The 16,742-nt window shown below is 42.2% G+C and overlaps 1 protein-coding gene across 1 annotated transcript in view; it reads right to left on the bottom strand.

Annotated features, from left to right (window-relative positions):
- Nucleotides 1–16,742, bottom strand: part of ABCA12 (ATP binding cassette subfamily A member 12) — a 121,897-nt gene that overhangs the window by 40,967 nt on the left and 64,188 nt on the right. The window contains exons 29-35 of the mRNA XM_087706250.1: nucleotides 16,090–16,276; nucleotides 14,834–15,052; nucleotides 14,153–14,349; nucleotides 11,524–11,684; nucleotides 7,327–7,563; nucleotides 5,240–5,372; nucleotides 2,859–3,111 (exon numbers count right to left, since the gene is read on the bottom strand). Of these exons, the coding sequence (XP_087562376.1) occupies nucleotides 2,859–3,111; nucleotides 5,240–5,372; nucleotides 7,327–7,563; nucleotides 11,524–11,684; nucleotides 14,153–14,349; nucleotides 14,834–15,052; nucleotides 16,090–16,276 (1,387 nt within the window). The remainder of the gene's footprint in view (nucleotides 1–2,858; nucleotides 3,112–5,239; nucleotides 5,373–7,326; nucleotides 7,564–11,523; nucleotides 11,685–14,152; nucleotides 14,350–14,833; nucleotides 15,053–16,089; nucleotides 16,277–16,742) is intronic.

Genomic DNA, 16,742 nt, shown 5'->3' with positions numbered 1-16,742 from the left:
GGGGCCAACGGAAGTGGGAGTGCAGCTACTGCTAGCCCTGCCCTCCCTGTCCCACTATCTGCCTTCCCTTGGCTGCAACGGGCCACGTTCTCAGCATGCCCCAGCCTCCACCTGCCCTGCTTGCTGGCCCAGCTGCTGCTGGGGCACCTTTTGGCCATGGTGCCTCCTGAGGGCTCTTCACCCTCCTGGCAGAGCGGGTGGAGACCGGGGTGTGCTGAGAGTTGGCCCCGATTGAGGCCATAAGCAAGCAGACAGTGGGAGGGAGAGGTCGGAGCGGGTGGTGGCTATCCAAACACTTTTCGCCCAGAGGGAGACAAAGCTTTGTCTTCTTGCAAAGGGGACGGTTTGAAATGGAGCTAATCACTCCATTTCAAACCATCCCCTTTGCAATCCCATAAGGTTTTGAGTCTCCGTCATTTCTCAGGCTGGGCAAAAAGTGTTTGGTCACCTACGGGGCACTTGGGAATGGAGTGATATGCTGGCATAGCCATACTCCACTTTGTATCGAGGTTACAGCTATGGAGGTGGTTGATAATATTAAATATCTGGGGATGCAGATAACTAACAATCTGATTTGATCTCTTCATACATTATCTTTAGTGAAGCATGCAAACAGCATTTCTATTTCCTGTGTCGGATGAGGAGAGCAGATCTTTCTCCTTCTGTCCTGGCCACTTTTTACACAGGTACGATGGAGAGCATTTTAACAAACTGCATCAATGTTTATTTTGGTGGCAGCAGTGCCTCAGATAGTCCATACAGAGAGTGGAAAAGACAACTGAGAAGATTATAGGAAGCTCACTTCCCATTATTCGGGATACTGCTTATAAGGCCTATGTGCTTAGAGCTCGAAGCTTTATTAGAGACCCCACAAACCCATTTCACGGTCTGGGAGGAGGCTTTGAAGTATCTATACCAAGACCACTAGATTCTGTAACAGCTTTATTACTTCTGCCATCCGTCTTGTAAATTTGCAGGATTCTTTTTTCCCGCCAAGTATATGTATACATTTGAACTAGACTGTGAGGTTTCCTTGTGCCACATATATGTGTGTATGTGGATATATGCATAATGGTTATCTTTTGAGAGCTGAATGCAACAAAACTTAATTTTAATGTATGCTCATTAGTGCACATTTAAAGTGACAATAAAGTTCTGTTTTATTTCTGTTCTACTTCTGTTCTATTTTATAAGCTAACAAAAATTTAAAGAGCTTAAGAAATATGTTTCTAATAATAAATGCAACCTTTTTTTTAAAAAAAGTGAGCCGTTGAGATATTTATAACTTCAAACAAGATTTCAAATTTTAGATAATTATAAGATATTTAAAATACTAAAAATTCTTAGTAAAACCCCGATTCATAAATGGTTCCATGAACATATAAGAGATAGTAGTTCCTTTGTGATCCAAGGTTCCGCATTTCAGAGGTATTTCCTTATCAGACAATCATGCATCCCTTTGCATCCCTGTGCACGGAGCCTGACCGGAGCACCGGAGGGCCCACCCGCCCACCCAAGCTACTTATCGTGTTTTAAAGCTGTTGGTGCTTCTGCGCACGCAGATGGCGCATACAGCACCTGCGTGACACCGGGGCTGTTCCAACCGTACCGGTTGGAACGGGATCTGGAACCCACCACTGCCCTGCATGCACACACTCCAATCCAGGTGACATATTTCATGCATCCCACACATCATCCCTGAAATGTGCAGAACTTCTTCTGCCCTTCCAGGGAGGTTGTGTGAGGCTGTGGTGTTCATCAGGAAAGTGTGCAGGAAGTGTGAGAGGTTCTGTGCAGGTCAGGAAGGGCAGAGATTGGGTTGGGAAGGGTTCACGGTACGCATGAGAGGCACCACATAGGTCAGGGAGACTACCTGGGGGTGGGGTAGAGGTTGGGAAAGGTGTACAGAGCTGTGAAAGTGGCTGATGTGGTACAAGCGCACAAGACGAGAGAAGCTGCATGGTTGGGGGAGGCTTAACTGAGCACCTTGCAACCTTCCCTGCTGGATTCCCCATTGCTGACAGTCCCTTCCAGTTTGCTTGTGAAAAGCTGGCAAAGAGCCTCAGCAGTCACAATAAAATGTATACTTCCTCCTGGCTTCCCCACTGACTTGTGAGAAGCAATCAGGGAGTGTCTGAAATGACAATCATATGATAAATTCCTCGTATTTCATTCCCGTAGGAATAATATGTCCTGGCATTCTGTAAGTCAGATTGAAAATGTAATATTTGGTTCAAAAATGGTTGCCCTGTGACACAGTTTCACCCAACTGAAGGTTAAAAATGAATAAACACTAGAATTTTAGCAGCACACAATGGTAAACATGAGATTTGCTCAAATTAATTGAATACCTTGATTGTTTACTGAATTGTTGGACTATACTGAAAAACCTTATAAAATGCAATTGAATGTGTGAATGACATTGGGGAACAAGAGGAAAAAACGCTGCCTATGGAACAATTAGGAAACCCCAGTGACATAGCAGTCAGAGAAAGAACTTCAGGAAGTTCCCACCCTGATGCTTCTTCGAACAATTAAACATGGCCCTGGGAACGTTGTACTTCTGATAAGGGGGAGAATTGATTCATTTAGTCATGTTTCTTACCTGGTTTATCTGAGAGAGCTGACGTAACTTTATAATTTGCTTTACTCTCAAAACTCTAGAAAGTACGATACTGCTGAATTTAACGAAAAAATATTTTTCTTTCTCTTATCCTTCATTTTTTTAGCATATTTCATACCGACGTACAAAGAATTATAATGATTGTAGCCACACTGGTGACAATTTGCTCAGCCCTCTTACACCAAGTGCGCCACATTCCATCAAGCTAACTGAATAGCTAAAAATGAATAGTCACCCGAAGAAGTCCGACTGGCTGGAGGAACCATACAAGGCTGGTGTGAGATGGAGAGATGGGTATTCTGCCTCCTCTGTTCTCAAGGTGCCGAGGCCCATAGCAGCTGTCATGAAGAACACCGGAAGGATAACTTGAGCGATGAAACCTTTCACATCGCGTCGAGTGTGATGGAAACGTTTAATGAACAAGGCTGCGGCCTTCCTCAGCAGGAGAGACAGATTGCTTGGCTTCCCCCCGTTAATCAGGACTTGATCTATTCATCAAAAAGAAAAAGAAAAGAGAAACAATACGGCATAAATACTTAGTTCCGTTTCCTTATTGTGTTTAGTTTTACCCAATTCATCCCACCAGTACACGTAAACCAATTCAAAAAATATTATTTATCTTTTTCAAAAACTAGACCAGTGATGGTGAACCAATGGCACGTGTGACAGAGGTGGCACGCAGAGCCCTCTCTGTGAGTATGCGCATTGCCATTAGCTGCACTTCCAGGTTCCATTGTGCACATGTGCAAAGACCAGCTGGTCCGGTGCGCATGCACACATGGCCAGCCACTCTCTTCTGGGTGCTGTTGCACGTATGCACCCCTGGTCTTTGTGCATGCATGCGATGGAACCCAGAAGTGCAGTTTGCAATGGCACACAGTCAGTGAAGACCAGTTGGCCAGCGTGCATGTGCTCAATGGAGCCCCGAAGAGAGCGGCTGGCTGCTTGCATGCGCACTGGCTAGCTGCTCTCTTCTGGGTTTCAGTGCTCCGGTGTGCACATACACATTCTCCTGTAACCCTTTTTGCACCAAGTGCCAACACAGTACACATGCGTACAGGCCAGCTACTCTCTTCTGGGTTCAGTCGCACACACGCGCGCTGGCGAGCTGGTCTTCACTCTCCGCACACCATTGCTAGCTGCACTTCTGGGTTCTGTTGCACGCATGCACAAAGACCAGCTGGGCGTCCCACATGCATGTGACTGAACCCAGAAGAGAGTGGCTGGCCACACGGGCATGTGTGCCAGACCAGCTAGTCTTTGCACATGCGTGCCACAGGACCTGGAAGTGCAGTTAGTGATGGCGTCCATGCGCATGGCCAGCTGCTCTCTTCCTGGTTCTGTCATGCACATTCGTGCCGGCCAGCTGGTCTTCACTGGCCATGCACTGCACTTCTGGGTTCCGTTGCATGCATGCACGAAGACCAGCTGGCCAGGGCACATGCGTGCGACAGAACCCAGAAGAGAGCAGCTGGCCGCGCCTGCATGCACACCAGACCAGCTGGTCTTCGCACACGCGCATTATGGAACTGGAAGTGCAGTTGGCAACGGCAAGCGTGCCTCCTCTCCATAGGTTTGCCATCCCGGTCCTAGACAATCCTAAATTCTGGCTGCTCCCTGATTAGCTGTGATTGAAGTTAGGACTCCCACTAAGCCTCTTCTTTTCAAAATGCCCTTCCAGAAGTGTTTGTGTTTTGCTTTTGGTAAGCCAACCTATCCAAGCCCCTCATCCCGCGTCATCAACATTGTCACCTCAGGCCCACATTGTGCTTATAATGGGAAGAATGAAAAGCTGCATGTTCAGCAGTTTCAAGGGTCTGAGAGATGACGGTGTTTCAATAAGGCTCTTCCTAGGACTATGATGGAGGGAGGAGCTATTGCCAGATATATAGAGGTAATTGAATAGGGAGCTTTAGCGTTGGAGGTCTGGTTTATTCAATCAGTTACGGTTGTTTGCATCACAAGCTGTACTTGTGAGGATGGGACAATCTTTGACAAGCGCAAGATCTATGAAGTTAGTGATAGTCCCAACCGTTTATTGTTCTTGTTTCATATGATAAATGGGGGGGGGGGAGAGGTGATTTTGGAGTTTGTGGATTGCTGTTGAGTTGCAGCCCTGCACTTAATTAAAACTCAGCCTATGTCTCAATAACTGAACAATCTTTAAGGAGCTATGGAAATTTTAAAAATAACTATATGAAATTTAAGTAGCAAATTATCTCTTAGCCCAGGTACAGGGTCCTACTAGATTGCCTCACCATTTCCCACCTTCTCACCAAAATCTGAAATGGGATTTTAGCTTTTCTTGGTAAGCTAATTCCTGAAGGACAAAACAGATCTAGGATGAAATGGCGTAGAATAACTGCTCATTATAATTCATGAACAGTGTTTGATTTCAGGTTTCAGAGATACTGGAGTCCCCACAAGGCTGTCTTATCACTAATTGTACCCTGGAATTGCTCCATCACCAGCCATACTTGGTGATTTTGTCCTGTCCCCCAATTTATGATCAATCCAGCTTGCATTTTTGTGAAGTTAACCTGATATTTCACATTCTTGCTAAAAAAAAAAATGCCATCCAACTCCCGCCAGTGAAAAATTAGACTATTTGAATACCATCTGGTTCAAAGAGATTGTTAGAGTTCATGGACGAGCGATCATTATCCACAGTGAAACTGGGCCCTTCTTGAGATAACTCTGCATCAGCTTGTTCATCTTTTGCAAAATCTTTGGTCAAATTAAGAAACACCTGCAAAACAGTAATATTAAAAATATTTTAATTTCAGTTCTCACAATTCCTAAAGCAAAAAATTTGATTTTACTATTAATAGTTTTTACTTGGACACAAGACTGAAAACACATGCAACTCCACCTATTCTCTATGTTTAAGTTAGACGGATTGTTTCCAGTATGTGTGCAGAATCTTATGCCAGTTCATAGTTCTGTAAATAACTTTTATCCATACTGTTTCCACTTTGTAAATGGCCATCCTTGTAAGAAGCCATTGCATAGATATAAACAGAGACATAATGGGAAGAGAATATTAATTCCTTCTATACTGACTGACAAGAATTCACTACTAGACAAAGACACTACTAGACAATTAGAGAAGGTGTCATTGTTGTTTCCCAAGTTTATTTTTTTCATTTCCTGATCCAGATCAGTTTCCAACTTTTAAAAAAGTTCATATGAACTTGAGTTTGCATTTGGTGCAATTCTAAATATTTCTGTATTTTTTTTCAAATGGTTCTGCATATAATCTTAATGTATTACTGAATCCTGTGATGCAACCTAAGTGCAATCTTAAATACCTATTTTAGTATGCAAATTATATATGAGTTCCCATATACATTTGAGACACATTAAAATGAAGTCTCAACAAATTTTCCTATCTTTACATGTAATTAAATATTCAGTGAATAATAATAACTGGAGTTGAATCACCAATGCAATAATTAAAACCATAATCCCGTGAGATGGCCCCCTCCTATCAGTCGGCTCCTGAATCAGCTCCCTCTGGATGAAGGAGGTAGAAGCGAATGGAATGACTAAATTCTAGAGGCCCCTGACCACGTCTCTCGCCACGGCAACTTTTTTATTTGTCATCTTCAGAGTCCAGCTGCTGTTTCGTATTTCTCAGTCTCAGGTTCTTCACACCATGCCATGAATTATACAATACCAAAAGAGGCTGCCCTGTGGGCTTCTATGCATTCCGACCATAATTTCACACTGATGAGAACGGACTGATAAATCAACTCAATATATACTCATGTTCTCATTTTCTTTATTGTGATCATAACCTTTTCATTCTGAGATTTGTTTCATACATGTCCTTTCATTCAAACACTCATTTGCCACCCTTTGGGCCATTTACAAAATTTAAAGCATAAATTAAAATAAAAAATTGAAATGAAATAATAAAATAAAATAAAAAAATAAAACTAATAGCAACAGTGGTGCATTGGAATATTTGCAAGAAATGCCATTTGCCTGCAAGCAATTGGTGGGAGCAGCAATTACACAGAGCAATACAGGGAGTCCTCAACTTACAACTAAGCTCAAAATCTACATTGCTAAACAAGATAGTTGTTAAATGAGTTTTGCCCCATTTTATAACCTTTCTTGCCACAGCTGCCGGACAGAGAGTCTTCCGGACAGAGAGTCTTCCAGCAGCTGGCCCACCATAGAGAGCACTCCTAGAGCAGCCGATGCTGGAAGACTCAGCAGCGGAGTTTTGGAGTTTGGAAGTTATGCGGCGGTGCCCAGGGAGAGCTGTGCAAGGGCTTGGTGAGGCTGGGGGCGGAACAGGTGCTTGTTCAACCGCCCTCTCCAGCTGGGCAGAGCTCCAGGCACTGACTTAGGGGGTATCCCGAATGTGCCAAGCCACGGGAGCTGGGGGGGGGGCAGGCAGAGCGCCACGTGGCTTGATGCCTTAGTGATACGCCCTAGGTCAGTGAATGGCACTTTGCCCGGCTGGAGAGGAGATTTGCCGGGCGGCTGCTCGTGAGCGTGGTTACCTCATGGCTGATAATAATTTTCATACCATAAAAAAACATCTGCCTATCCCAGGTCCTTGTGGAAGATCTCAATACGTGGACAAAAATGCCAAATCCAGTTTGAACATCTGGCTCACAGTGAAACAATATAATATAAGATAATAAAATATTAACAAATCTGATTGTTTAAAACTGCCGGGTGCTTACTTCTTCTACAGTGCTGTCTGAAATTCCGTAGCAGCCAATATGGAGATCACTTAAATTACTATCCAGGTTTCTCAGAAGAGACTGATAGGATGAAGAAACTTTGTTGTTAAATGGAGGAAGTACATAGATAAGTTCTCCACCAATATCTTCTTTGAGATAAGCTTCGGGAAGATGAGCCTTTATTGTGGCTGTCACAGTGGAGGTATTGCATTCCTCTTCTATATTCAGAACTGAGCTCTGGGGAAACATAAGGGGATAATAAAAGACCACACAGCAAAATTTTAATTTTAATAATTTCATAAATCATGATATATGAGAAATCAAGTTTGCAACAACTGAATAAAACTATATTGAGATATCCTGAGTACATCAGTAAACAGTATCTGCTAGTTGGTGGATATAGAAGCAGTAAATTGGCTTGCAATTTAAATCTCTAGATTAGATATCCTAATTTGCATAGGCTTTAGCCCAAAACATTCAACATAATAAAATAAGTGAGCTTCTTTATGGAGGACATTTGGTTATGGAGTAAAACAGTGAGGAAGCAGATAGCCTTAAACTATATTTTCTCACAATGAGCCTTTCAAAAAGAACCTTGGTAAAAGATTTTAGCAATTCGCTTTGGGCAACACTGAACTTTAATTATAAGTACTCAACAAAGCCCAAAATTAAATAGGTTCCCAACAAAATTCTTTTCAAATATTCAAAATATGTGAAACCTGATCATGCCAAATTTGGTATATTTGATAATTTTGATACTGTTCTCCATTCTCTGTTTTAAAAGGCCATACAATGCACAAATTTAAATATGTGTCTTTTAAATACATATTTAAAAGATACTCTGGTAAGTTTAAATTGCACCCCAACATTTGGAAAAGCGAAAACTTTGGTGGATATTTAAATTCCCATCCACAGAGCCGAAGTGGACAGAGAGCAGACAGAGAGAGCGGACTTTGCAGAAACTCTGCTGAATAATCTCATCAAAAGCCTAAAAAATCCTGTAACCACAAGAAAAAAATGCAAAAGAGGAAAAGGCTGGACTGGAAGAGAAGAGAAATCAAACAATAATTTGGATGCAATGTTTATTCTGGTGAGTTCTGCTGTGTAGCAAGCTCTGCCTGCAGTGTCCTTTATTCTGCTGTGACAAAACACAGCACCGCATCCCACCATTGAGAAAACATTATTTATGCGGAGTGAGCTGTTTTTCTTCAATGTTAACTGCCATTTTACCATTAACAGAGCACACTTATATAGACATAATTGCAAAATGAATTAGGTATAGATCTGTTTGCATGAGTTTTCTCCCCCCCCCCCAATCCTCTAATGAATTAAGTGTAGAAGTGTTTGCAAGGCTGTTTTCCCCCCCTTTTTCTCTCTGCATAAGGATTTATAAGGACACCTACAAGGGATGGACTGGACCCACAGGAAGTGGAAAGAATAACTTGGCAAAACAACTAGCTTGTCTTATCAAAAGGGCTTTAAACTACAATTGAGGGGGGAGGGGCAATTTTCACAATTTTTTCACAATCCTATAAGGAGGTAGGGAGTAAAGAGAAAGAAGAAGAAAAACATAACGGAGTAGTGAGTGATGGGAAGGATGGAAGTCCCAGTTGCTAAGGAGGAGATCATATAAGAAACATACCCAAGACCCATAAAGGACAGAGATGCCTATTCACTAATGCTCAAAGTTTAGGGAACAAACAGGGTGAACTTGAAGTATTACTATATGAAGGGAGAAAAGATAAGAGTTCCAATTACTGAAACTTAGTGGGATGAAATTCATGACTGGAATGTACTGATGAAACAATACAAACTATTCAAAAGAAACAGATCCAACACCAAACTTCTTAGGGAAGTATTTGAGAAAAGGTTTTCTATGTTACATGACACAATAAAAGAGATGAATGAAAAATCCGATAACGTTTTTGAATTATTGGTATCAGAATTAAAATAAACTAATGGGGATGTTAAAAAATATACAGATTATATAAATACAAACTTATTCTTAACCAAAGTTTATTGTCATTGGATTTGGAACAGAAGGAACTTTTTTTGCAAATTCCTGACCAAATTTGCAACTTAAATGATGTCATTGTAACAGAAATGACTAAATGGTTTAATGTTGAGAAAGTAGACTTCTCTAAAGAAATAAACAAAATTTACAGAATAAATTCATATGCAGCCAGAATACAATTGCCAAGAGATGTTATTATCCAATTTATAAGAAAATCTATTAAAGACCATTAAAGGCCATTCAGAAACATTACCATCAGCGATTTAACATTTCTGGAAAAGAGGTGCAAATATTCAGAGAAATTTCAATTACAATATTAAGGAAGCACAAAGAATATTTTCTCTGACAGATTTTCTGAAACAAAATAATATTCCCTTTCCCTGGGATAATCTGGAAGGTGTTATCTTTACCTTTAGATATCAGTGGTATAGACTAAACCCAGTCCTTAAAGTGTCACAGGACTTTTGGGGAAAATATGGATCAGAACTACACTATTTTTCAAAAAGATAAAGATTGGAAACAAAAAGACAAAAAGAGGTCTGAAGCTGTAGAGATGGGAGCCTCAGCTGGAATCCCCGGATCTTCCTCTTTATCGGATAGATTGCAAGATTCTGACATGGAATGTTAGTGGAACAGATTCCCCACAAAAGAGGGGAAAAAAGTTATTTCCTTATTTGGAAAAAGTGAACCATGATATAATATGTTTGCAAGAAACTCATATTAAAGAGACTGACAAAATATTTAATAAATAACACTGTGGGTCTGGGATTTATTTCGGTTAATTCAAAGAAAAAAGCTAATGGGGTAGTTTTGTGTATAAAACCCCAGCTGCATCCACATTTATTTTTTGCTGATGATCAAGGCAGGTATGTAATTGTGCAAGTTGAATAAAATTACAGGGAATAAAATGTATTGTGGTGGGATTATACACCTCACATCAAGAAAAAGTCAAGTTTTTGAAGCACCTGTCTGAACACTTACTCTCCTATTCTTTTGCAGTATCGGTATGTAATTGGCGATTACAATGGGGTAGCTAACCCCACAATTGGAGATATCAGCTGATAAAGGAATTAAAGAAACACAAGGGAAACTGCCCCGAGTTTTTTAAAAGCTAACCGATACTTTAAGTTTGATCAATGTTTGGAGGTATATAAATGGACTCACAAAAGACATGACCTTGAAATGACTGGTCTAAGTCATTTATGAAGGTATTGGAAGAGAACTGGGCCTAAGACAGAACTTAGTGGCGCCCCACTGCTTACTTCCCTCCATTTTATAAAATACAGTACAGCAATTAAGAGGAAGATGGATGAACAAATCCAAAAAGTGTTACAAGAAATTAAACTGAAGGAGAGGGAACTCCAGAGTTCACTAGAATATTGTAATATACCTAATCAACTAAAATTATTGCAACAACAAATATCTTTATTGACGGTTTCAAATATTGAAAAGAAACCTATGAAACATATGAAACCACACTTTTTTTGACCAGGCAAATAAACCAGGGTGATGGCTGGCATACAAACTGAGAAAACTGATAGAAAAGAAGATGATAGCCAAGCTTCAAGAGGGAATAAGATTGACATGGATAATAAAAACATTCAAAGACTTTTTTAGGAATTATTATACCAATTTATATAAAGAACAAGAAATATCTTTAGATACTATGGAGGAGTAAAATGACTAAAAAATGACCTAAACTATCTGGAAATTACAAGCAAATTTTGAACACTCCAATAACAATTTTTGAAATAATATAATATATTATATTATTATAATAATATAATTAAAAGAGTAATTGATCAACTGACAATATTTATCATTGCTGTACTATAGTCATTGTCTTGTATTTAAAATAATATTAGCCAAGTTCGGTCCTGCCTTAAATTATTAAATCAATAACTACTGATGGCTAGGAGAATGTCAGAACATTCTACATGCTCCTCAATTCTAGAATACTTGTTCAAAAATTACAGAATACCATGAAAAACAATGATTATACTCTCTGACTCTGGATTTTATCTTGTCTGTCACTGAAACCTATAAATTGATTAAAACGATTTTCAGTATCATTTTCATAAACATACTCCCCACCCCCAGGTTACTCTGGTTTTGAGATTACTGTTAGAATTTCCTACTTTACTAGAATTATTAAATATTGAGAGTAATTTACTGCTCCGAACCTTTTCTTTAGTAAGCGTTAGGTGGTATCCACTGCCATACGTTTCCTTGAGGTAGAATGGAGACCCACAGCATTTGAGGGCCCCATGTTCCAAGAATGCAATCCTGTCGCTTAAGACCTCGGCTTCGTCCAGGTGATGTGTGGAAAGGATGATCGTTCTGCCTGAAAAGAACATAAAAAGTATGTTTTAGGGGCAATTACACTAGAATTTCCATACAGATTCCTGTGGCAGCAGAAAAATTGCCTAGTGAAAAATGAATTGCTCAGACTCAGGAGCTCATTCGGTGCAGAGGCCAGAAAAGGATTGTGCCTCTCCTTCAAACCAACGGGAGCCAAGACCACTGGCAGTTTCTTTTAGGTTTAGGTTTAGGTTTATTGGGATTTATATGCCGCCCTTTTCCCTGAGGGGACTCAGGGCGGCTTACAACCACAGGGGAGGGGAAGTGCAAGGTCAAAACAAACACTTTGTGAACAAAAGAAAAATAATAAAACACAGCTTTCATTCAGCAATCAAACACTCGGGCGGGTAATTGGAAGCCTATCCCCAGGCCTGCTGGGAGAGCCAGATCTTGAGGGCTGCGCGGAAGGTCTGGGTCGTGGTGAGGGTGCGGATCTCCATGGGGAGCTCGTTCCATAGGGTCGGGGCAGCAACAGAAAAGGCTCTCCTCCGTGTGGTCGCCAGTCGACATTGACTGGCAGATGGAATTCGGAGGAGGCCCAGTCTGTGCGATCTAATTGGTCGATTTAGGGAGGTAATCGGCAGAAGGCGGTCTCTCAAGTACCTAGATCCACTACCATGGAGTGCTTTAAAGATGGTCATCATTATCCTGAAGCGCACCCGGAGACCAACAGGCAGCCAGTGCAGCTCGCGGAGGACAGGTGTAACGTGGGCGAACCGAGGTGCGCCCACTATCACTCGCGCGGCTGCATTTTGGACTAGCTGTAGTCGCCGGATGCACTTCAGGGGCAACCCCATGTAGAGCCCATTGCAGTATTCCAGTCTAGAGATCACAAGGGCTCGAGTGACTGTTGTGAGGGCCCCCCGATCTAGGTAGGGCCGCAACTGGCGGACCAGGCGAACCTGGGCAAATGCCCCCCTGGTCACAGCTGACAGCTGGTGGTCAAAAGTCAGCTGTGGATCCAGGAGGACTCCTAAGTTGCGGACCCTATCTGAGGGGTATAAAATTTGACCCCCCAGCCTAAGCGTTGGTGTATTAGCCAAATTATTGGGGGGGAAACACAACAGCCACTCGGTCTTATCCGGGTTGAGCACCAGTTTGTTAGCACTCATCCAGTCCTTAACGGCCTCCAGACCCCGGTTCATCACGTCCACCGCTTCATTGAGTTGGCACGGGGCGGACAGATACAATTGTGTATCGTCCGCATATTGATGGTATTTTATCCCGTGCCTCCGAATGATCTCGCCCAGCGGTTTCATGTATATGTTAAATAGTAGGGGGGATAGGACCGAACCCTGAGGTACTCCACATGTTAGGGGCCTCAGGGACGATCTCTGCCCCCCCACTAACACCGACTGCGACCTGTCCGAGAGGTAAGAGGAGAACCACCGCAAAACAGTGCCTCCCACTCCCACCTCCCGCAGTCGTCGCAGAAGGATACCATGGTCGATGGTATCGAAAGCCGCTGAGAGGTCAAGGAGAACCAGGATGGACGCATAGCCTCCATCTCTGGCCCTCCAGAGATCATCGGTCAATGCGACCAAAGCGGTTTCTGTGCTGTAACCAGGTCTGAAGCCGGACTGGAAGGGGTCAAGATAGCTAGCTTCCTCCAAGGCCCGTCGAAGCTGAAAGGCCACCACTTTCTCAACAACCTTCCCGATAAAGGGAAGGTTGGAGACAGGACGAAAGTTGTTTAAGATGGCTGGATCTAACGATGGTTTCTTTAGGAGGGGTCTCACCACCGCCGTTTTGAGTACGGCGGGGAAGTGCCCCTCCCGAAGAGAGGCGGTGACAACCGCCTGGATCCAGCCATGTGTCACCTCCCTGCTGTTAGCCACCAGCCAGGAGGGACACGGGTCCAGAATACAATTTTCTTTCCCCCTCGGGAAGAGCCACTCAGCATAAAACAATGGCTGTTTAAACCAATGTCCTTTCTTTTCTTAGAACAATTCAGTAATGCTGGAGATTGTTTATCAGAAATCCCATTTTGAGATCTCCAGCACGTTTTATCATTATCACATTTACAAGTCAATTTATCAGCCTCAACTGCCACCCAATCTTATAGTCATGGAAAGCCAGGGGCTGCTGGTTCTCCATCTATGGCGGTAGGTGGCCGTTTCCCCCAAAGGACAAAGAGCCCCGGTGCTGGGCTAAAGCTGGCCTTTTCTGTTCCGATGCCTCTCCTGCTAGAGCCCGGCCACCCATTTGCATCTGACGGAGCAAGAAGAGGCAAAGTCTGCTCTTGGCTTCCCCAACTGCCCTTCTGCACTGATCTCTCCTCTTATCAAAGCTTAAAGTTTGAAAGCTTCTCTTTAATGGATATTCGTGGTTCCATAACTGTGACTATATTTGTAATAGTCGTTCAAGCTTAATCTGTTATTCTGTTAATATTGTAGTAATCCTTGTTGTTGCTCTGAAAAGCTGGAATGACAATATACCTGCCCATATTACCTTTTCTGTTCTTTGATATGATTTCCCAAATGCCTCTCCTAGAACAGGGATCAACTCCAGTGGTCGGTTCATCCAGAATTACAACTTTTGACCCTCCCAGCAGAGCAATTGAAATAGAGAGCTTCCTTTTCATCCCTCCTGATAAAGAGCCTGTCAGCTTGTCACGATGGTTGTATAATCCAGTCTCCTTCAAAATCCTTCAAAACAGCACCCAGAAAGAACATTATTTTGTAAAATAAGTAGAAGAAAGAATGATAAAAAATTTATCAGTTTAAAAAATTAGCAAAAGAAACAATTAGTTTAAATTACAAGGACATGGATTTTGGTAGCACACCAAGCAAGAGCGTTGTTAAGTGAGTTTCACCACATTTTACAAGTTGGTCACGCCCACCCAGTCACATGGCCGGCAAGCAACTCCCACCTGGTCACATGGCTGGCAAGCCACTCCCACAAAGCAGGCCACACCTGCAGAAGGGGTTCTAAAAAAAATTGAAACCCACCACTGGTACCTATGTACATATGTATATAAGCATTCCCCCCAAATTTATTTTCCACATGAGTGTGATGTTAGTGCTACTAAATAATTGCACTATTACATAATTTTTGCAAAAGGAAAAGGAGAAATACCTAACAAATATAAAAGGAAGGCTGTTTTATGCTGTTGAAAATACTATGACGTACCGGTTTATTTCTTCCCGTAACTCCTCTCTGCTCCAGTGGGGCATCTTGATGTAGCCATACAGAAGCAGATGTTCCTTTGTGGTGAGGTAATCGAATAATACATTGTGCTGCATGCAAATTCCCATATTTTTTCTGATGAATTCTTGGTCAGTTCTGATATCTTTGCCATAAACAAATATAGTGCCAGATGAAGCAGGAAACAAACCTGTCAGTATAGATCTATAGGGGGGAAGGGAAGAAAAGTTGAGAAAAATTACCAACGTTTTATTCAATGGAAGTTAGTAGTTACTTTAGTATAAAAACCGGAGGGGGAAAAGCAGACTAATTCTAAGATGGATGAGGGTAAAGCTGAGACTGCCATTAATTCTTTGTCATCACAAACCACTCGCTGCCCATGGCCGCAGAAGAGCCGAATCCTGGGACTGGGATATAGAACTGGAATGACCATCTAGTGCAGGGATGGCAAACCCGTGTCATCACGGTGACGTCATGTGAGGTTTTGGAACTCCTCCCCCCTTGGGACGTGTGTGTGTGTGTGGCTCACGGGCCACGAATTTGACAGGGCTGATCTAGTGGAGTAAGGCATTTTTGCCCCTCGCAAATTGGAAAGCAGTTCTACGCAGCCTTTGGGGTCAGAAAAGGCTGAAATACAATCAATACCAAAACATTCATCCCGAATGGCACTTCTTCTGAGTTCTCTAGAATGGGGAAAGAAATGAGGAAAATCCAGAAACAAGACCAAAAGCTTCAATTAGTTTTCAAAGAGACTCTCATCATGGAGATTGTAGAATGGAACCATTAGGTTACAGAATTCAGAAATAAAGGGGGGAAACAATTGCTTCCCACCATTCTCAACCCAGCTCTGAGGGGCGGGGGGAAATCCTCTGGTCCAGGAAATGTATTGGTTCCCAACCTGGCAGATAACAGGACTCAAGAAAGATTACATTAGTGTTGCAATGTGGTGGGTTCCTACCGGTTTGGCCGAACTGGTTGTGGTTTGGTGGCCTGGGTCACTGGAACTGGCAGCTACCCACGCTTGTCATGCCCCCAAACCGGTTCCCCGGGCAGTGGCACCATTTTGTTTTTCAGTTTTGTGCATGCGCAGAACAATTTTAATTGCACTGCGTATTCCGCGTGAAGCGTGTACACAAGCGAACCGGCAGTAGCGCCTGCTGGAACACACCCCTGAATGTAATGTTATTAATCAGTAAACCTTGTTAGTCATTTTCAGACATTTTTGTTCTAAGAGAACTTACATTGTGGTAGTTTTTCCAGCTCCATTATGACCCAGCAATGAGGTGATATTTCCTTCATAAAAATTCAGATTGAGATTCTGAACAGCAGCTTTGGATTCATAAATTTTTGTTATTCCTTGAAGAGAAACTCCCACTTTGAGATTAGTAGGTTCAGGTTCAATGTTAGAGGGCAAAGCACTGTGGACATCTAAAAAAAAAAAAAGAATATGCCAAATTTATAAAGAACCCTGTGTAACATCTTCCCTCTGTCCACATCTCTTTCCGCTACTTAACTCAGTTCAGGGATTCTTACAAGATTTTACGGGGATTTTGAAATTGTATATGCTGTGCATGTTCCTTAATATGTGATTGAATCGAATGAAAATAGTTTATGTTGATTTAGTACAGTACCAGCTTTCCTGCAGTTAAATCATACGTCCAAATGAGACCCGTGGTTCTATTGACCACATTTTAACTCCCCTTTCCCTACCTGTCGTCATTTCCTCTCCCCTTTGACTCAATTTTTATAAAATGTGTGTGGATTGAGCGGCAAGGAGGGAGAATGCTACTTTTGAACCATGTTTGAAGTTTGAATCATGTTAAGTTTTGGATTCTGGCCTTTCTCTGATATACTTAAGTTGAAAGGATCATGGTCTTGTTTTGCATCTGCTGTG

This window comes from Thamnophis sirtalis, unplaced genomic scaffold, assembly GCF_051295495.1.
Source record: "Thamnophis sirtalis isolate CommonGarterSnake01/CBP01778 unplaced genomic scaffold, rThaSir2_p1.2 scaffold_1, whole genome shotgun sequence".
NCBI classification, from domain to species: domain Eukaryota; kingdom Metazoa; phylum Chordata; class Lepidosauria; order Squamata; family Natricidae; genus Thamnophis; species Thamnophis sirtalis.
This window is presented reverse-complemented; position numbering and strand designations above follow the sequence as displayed.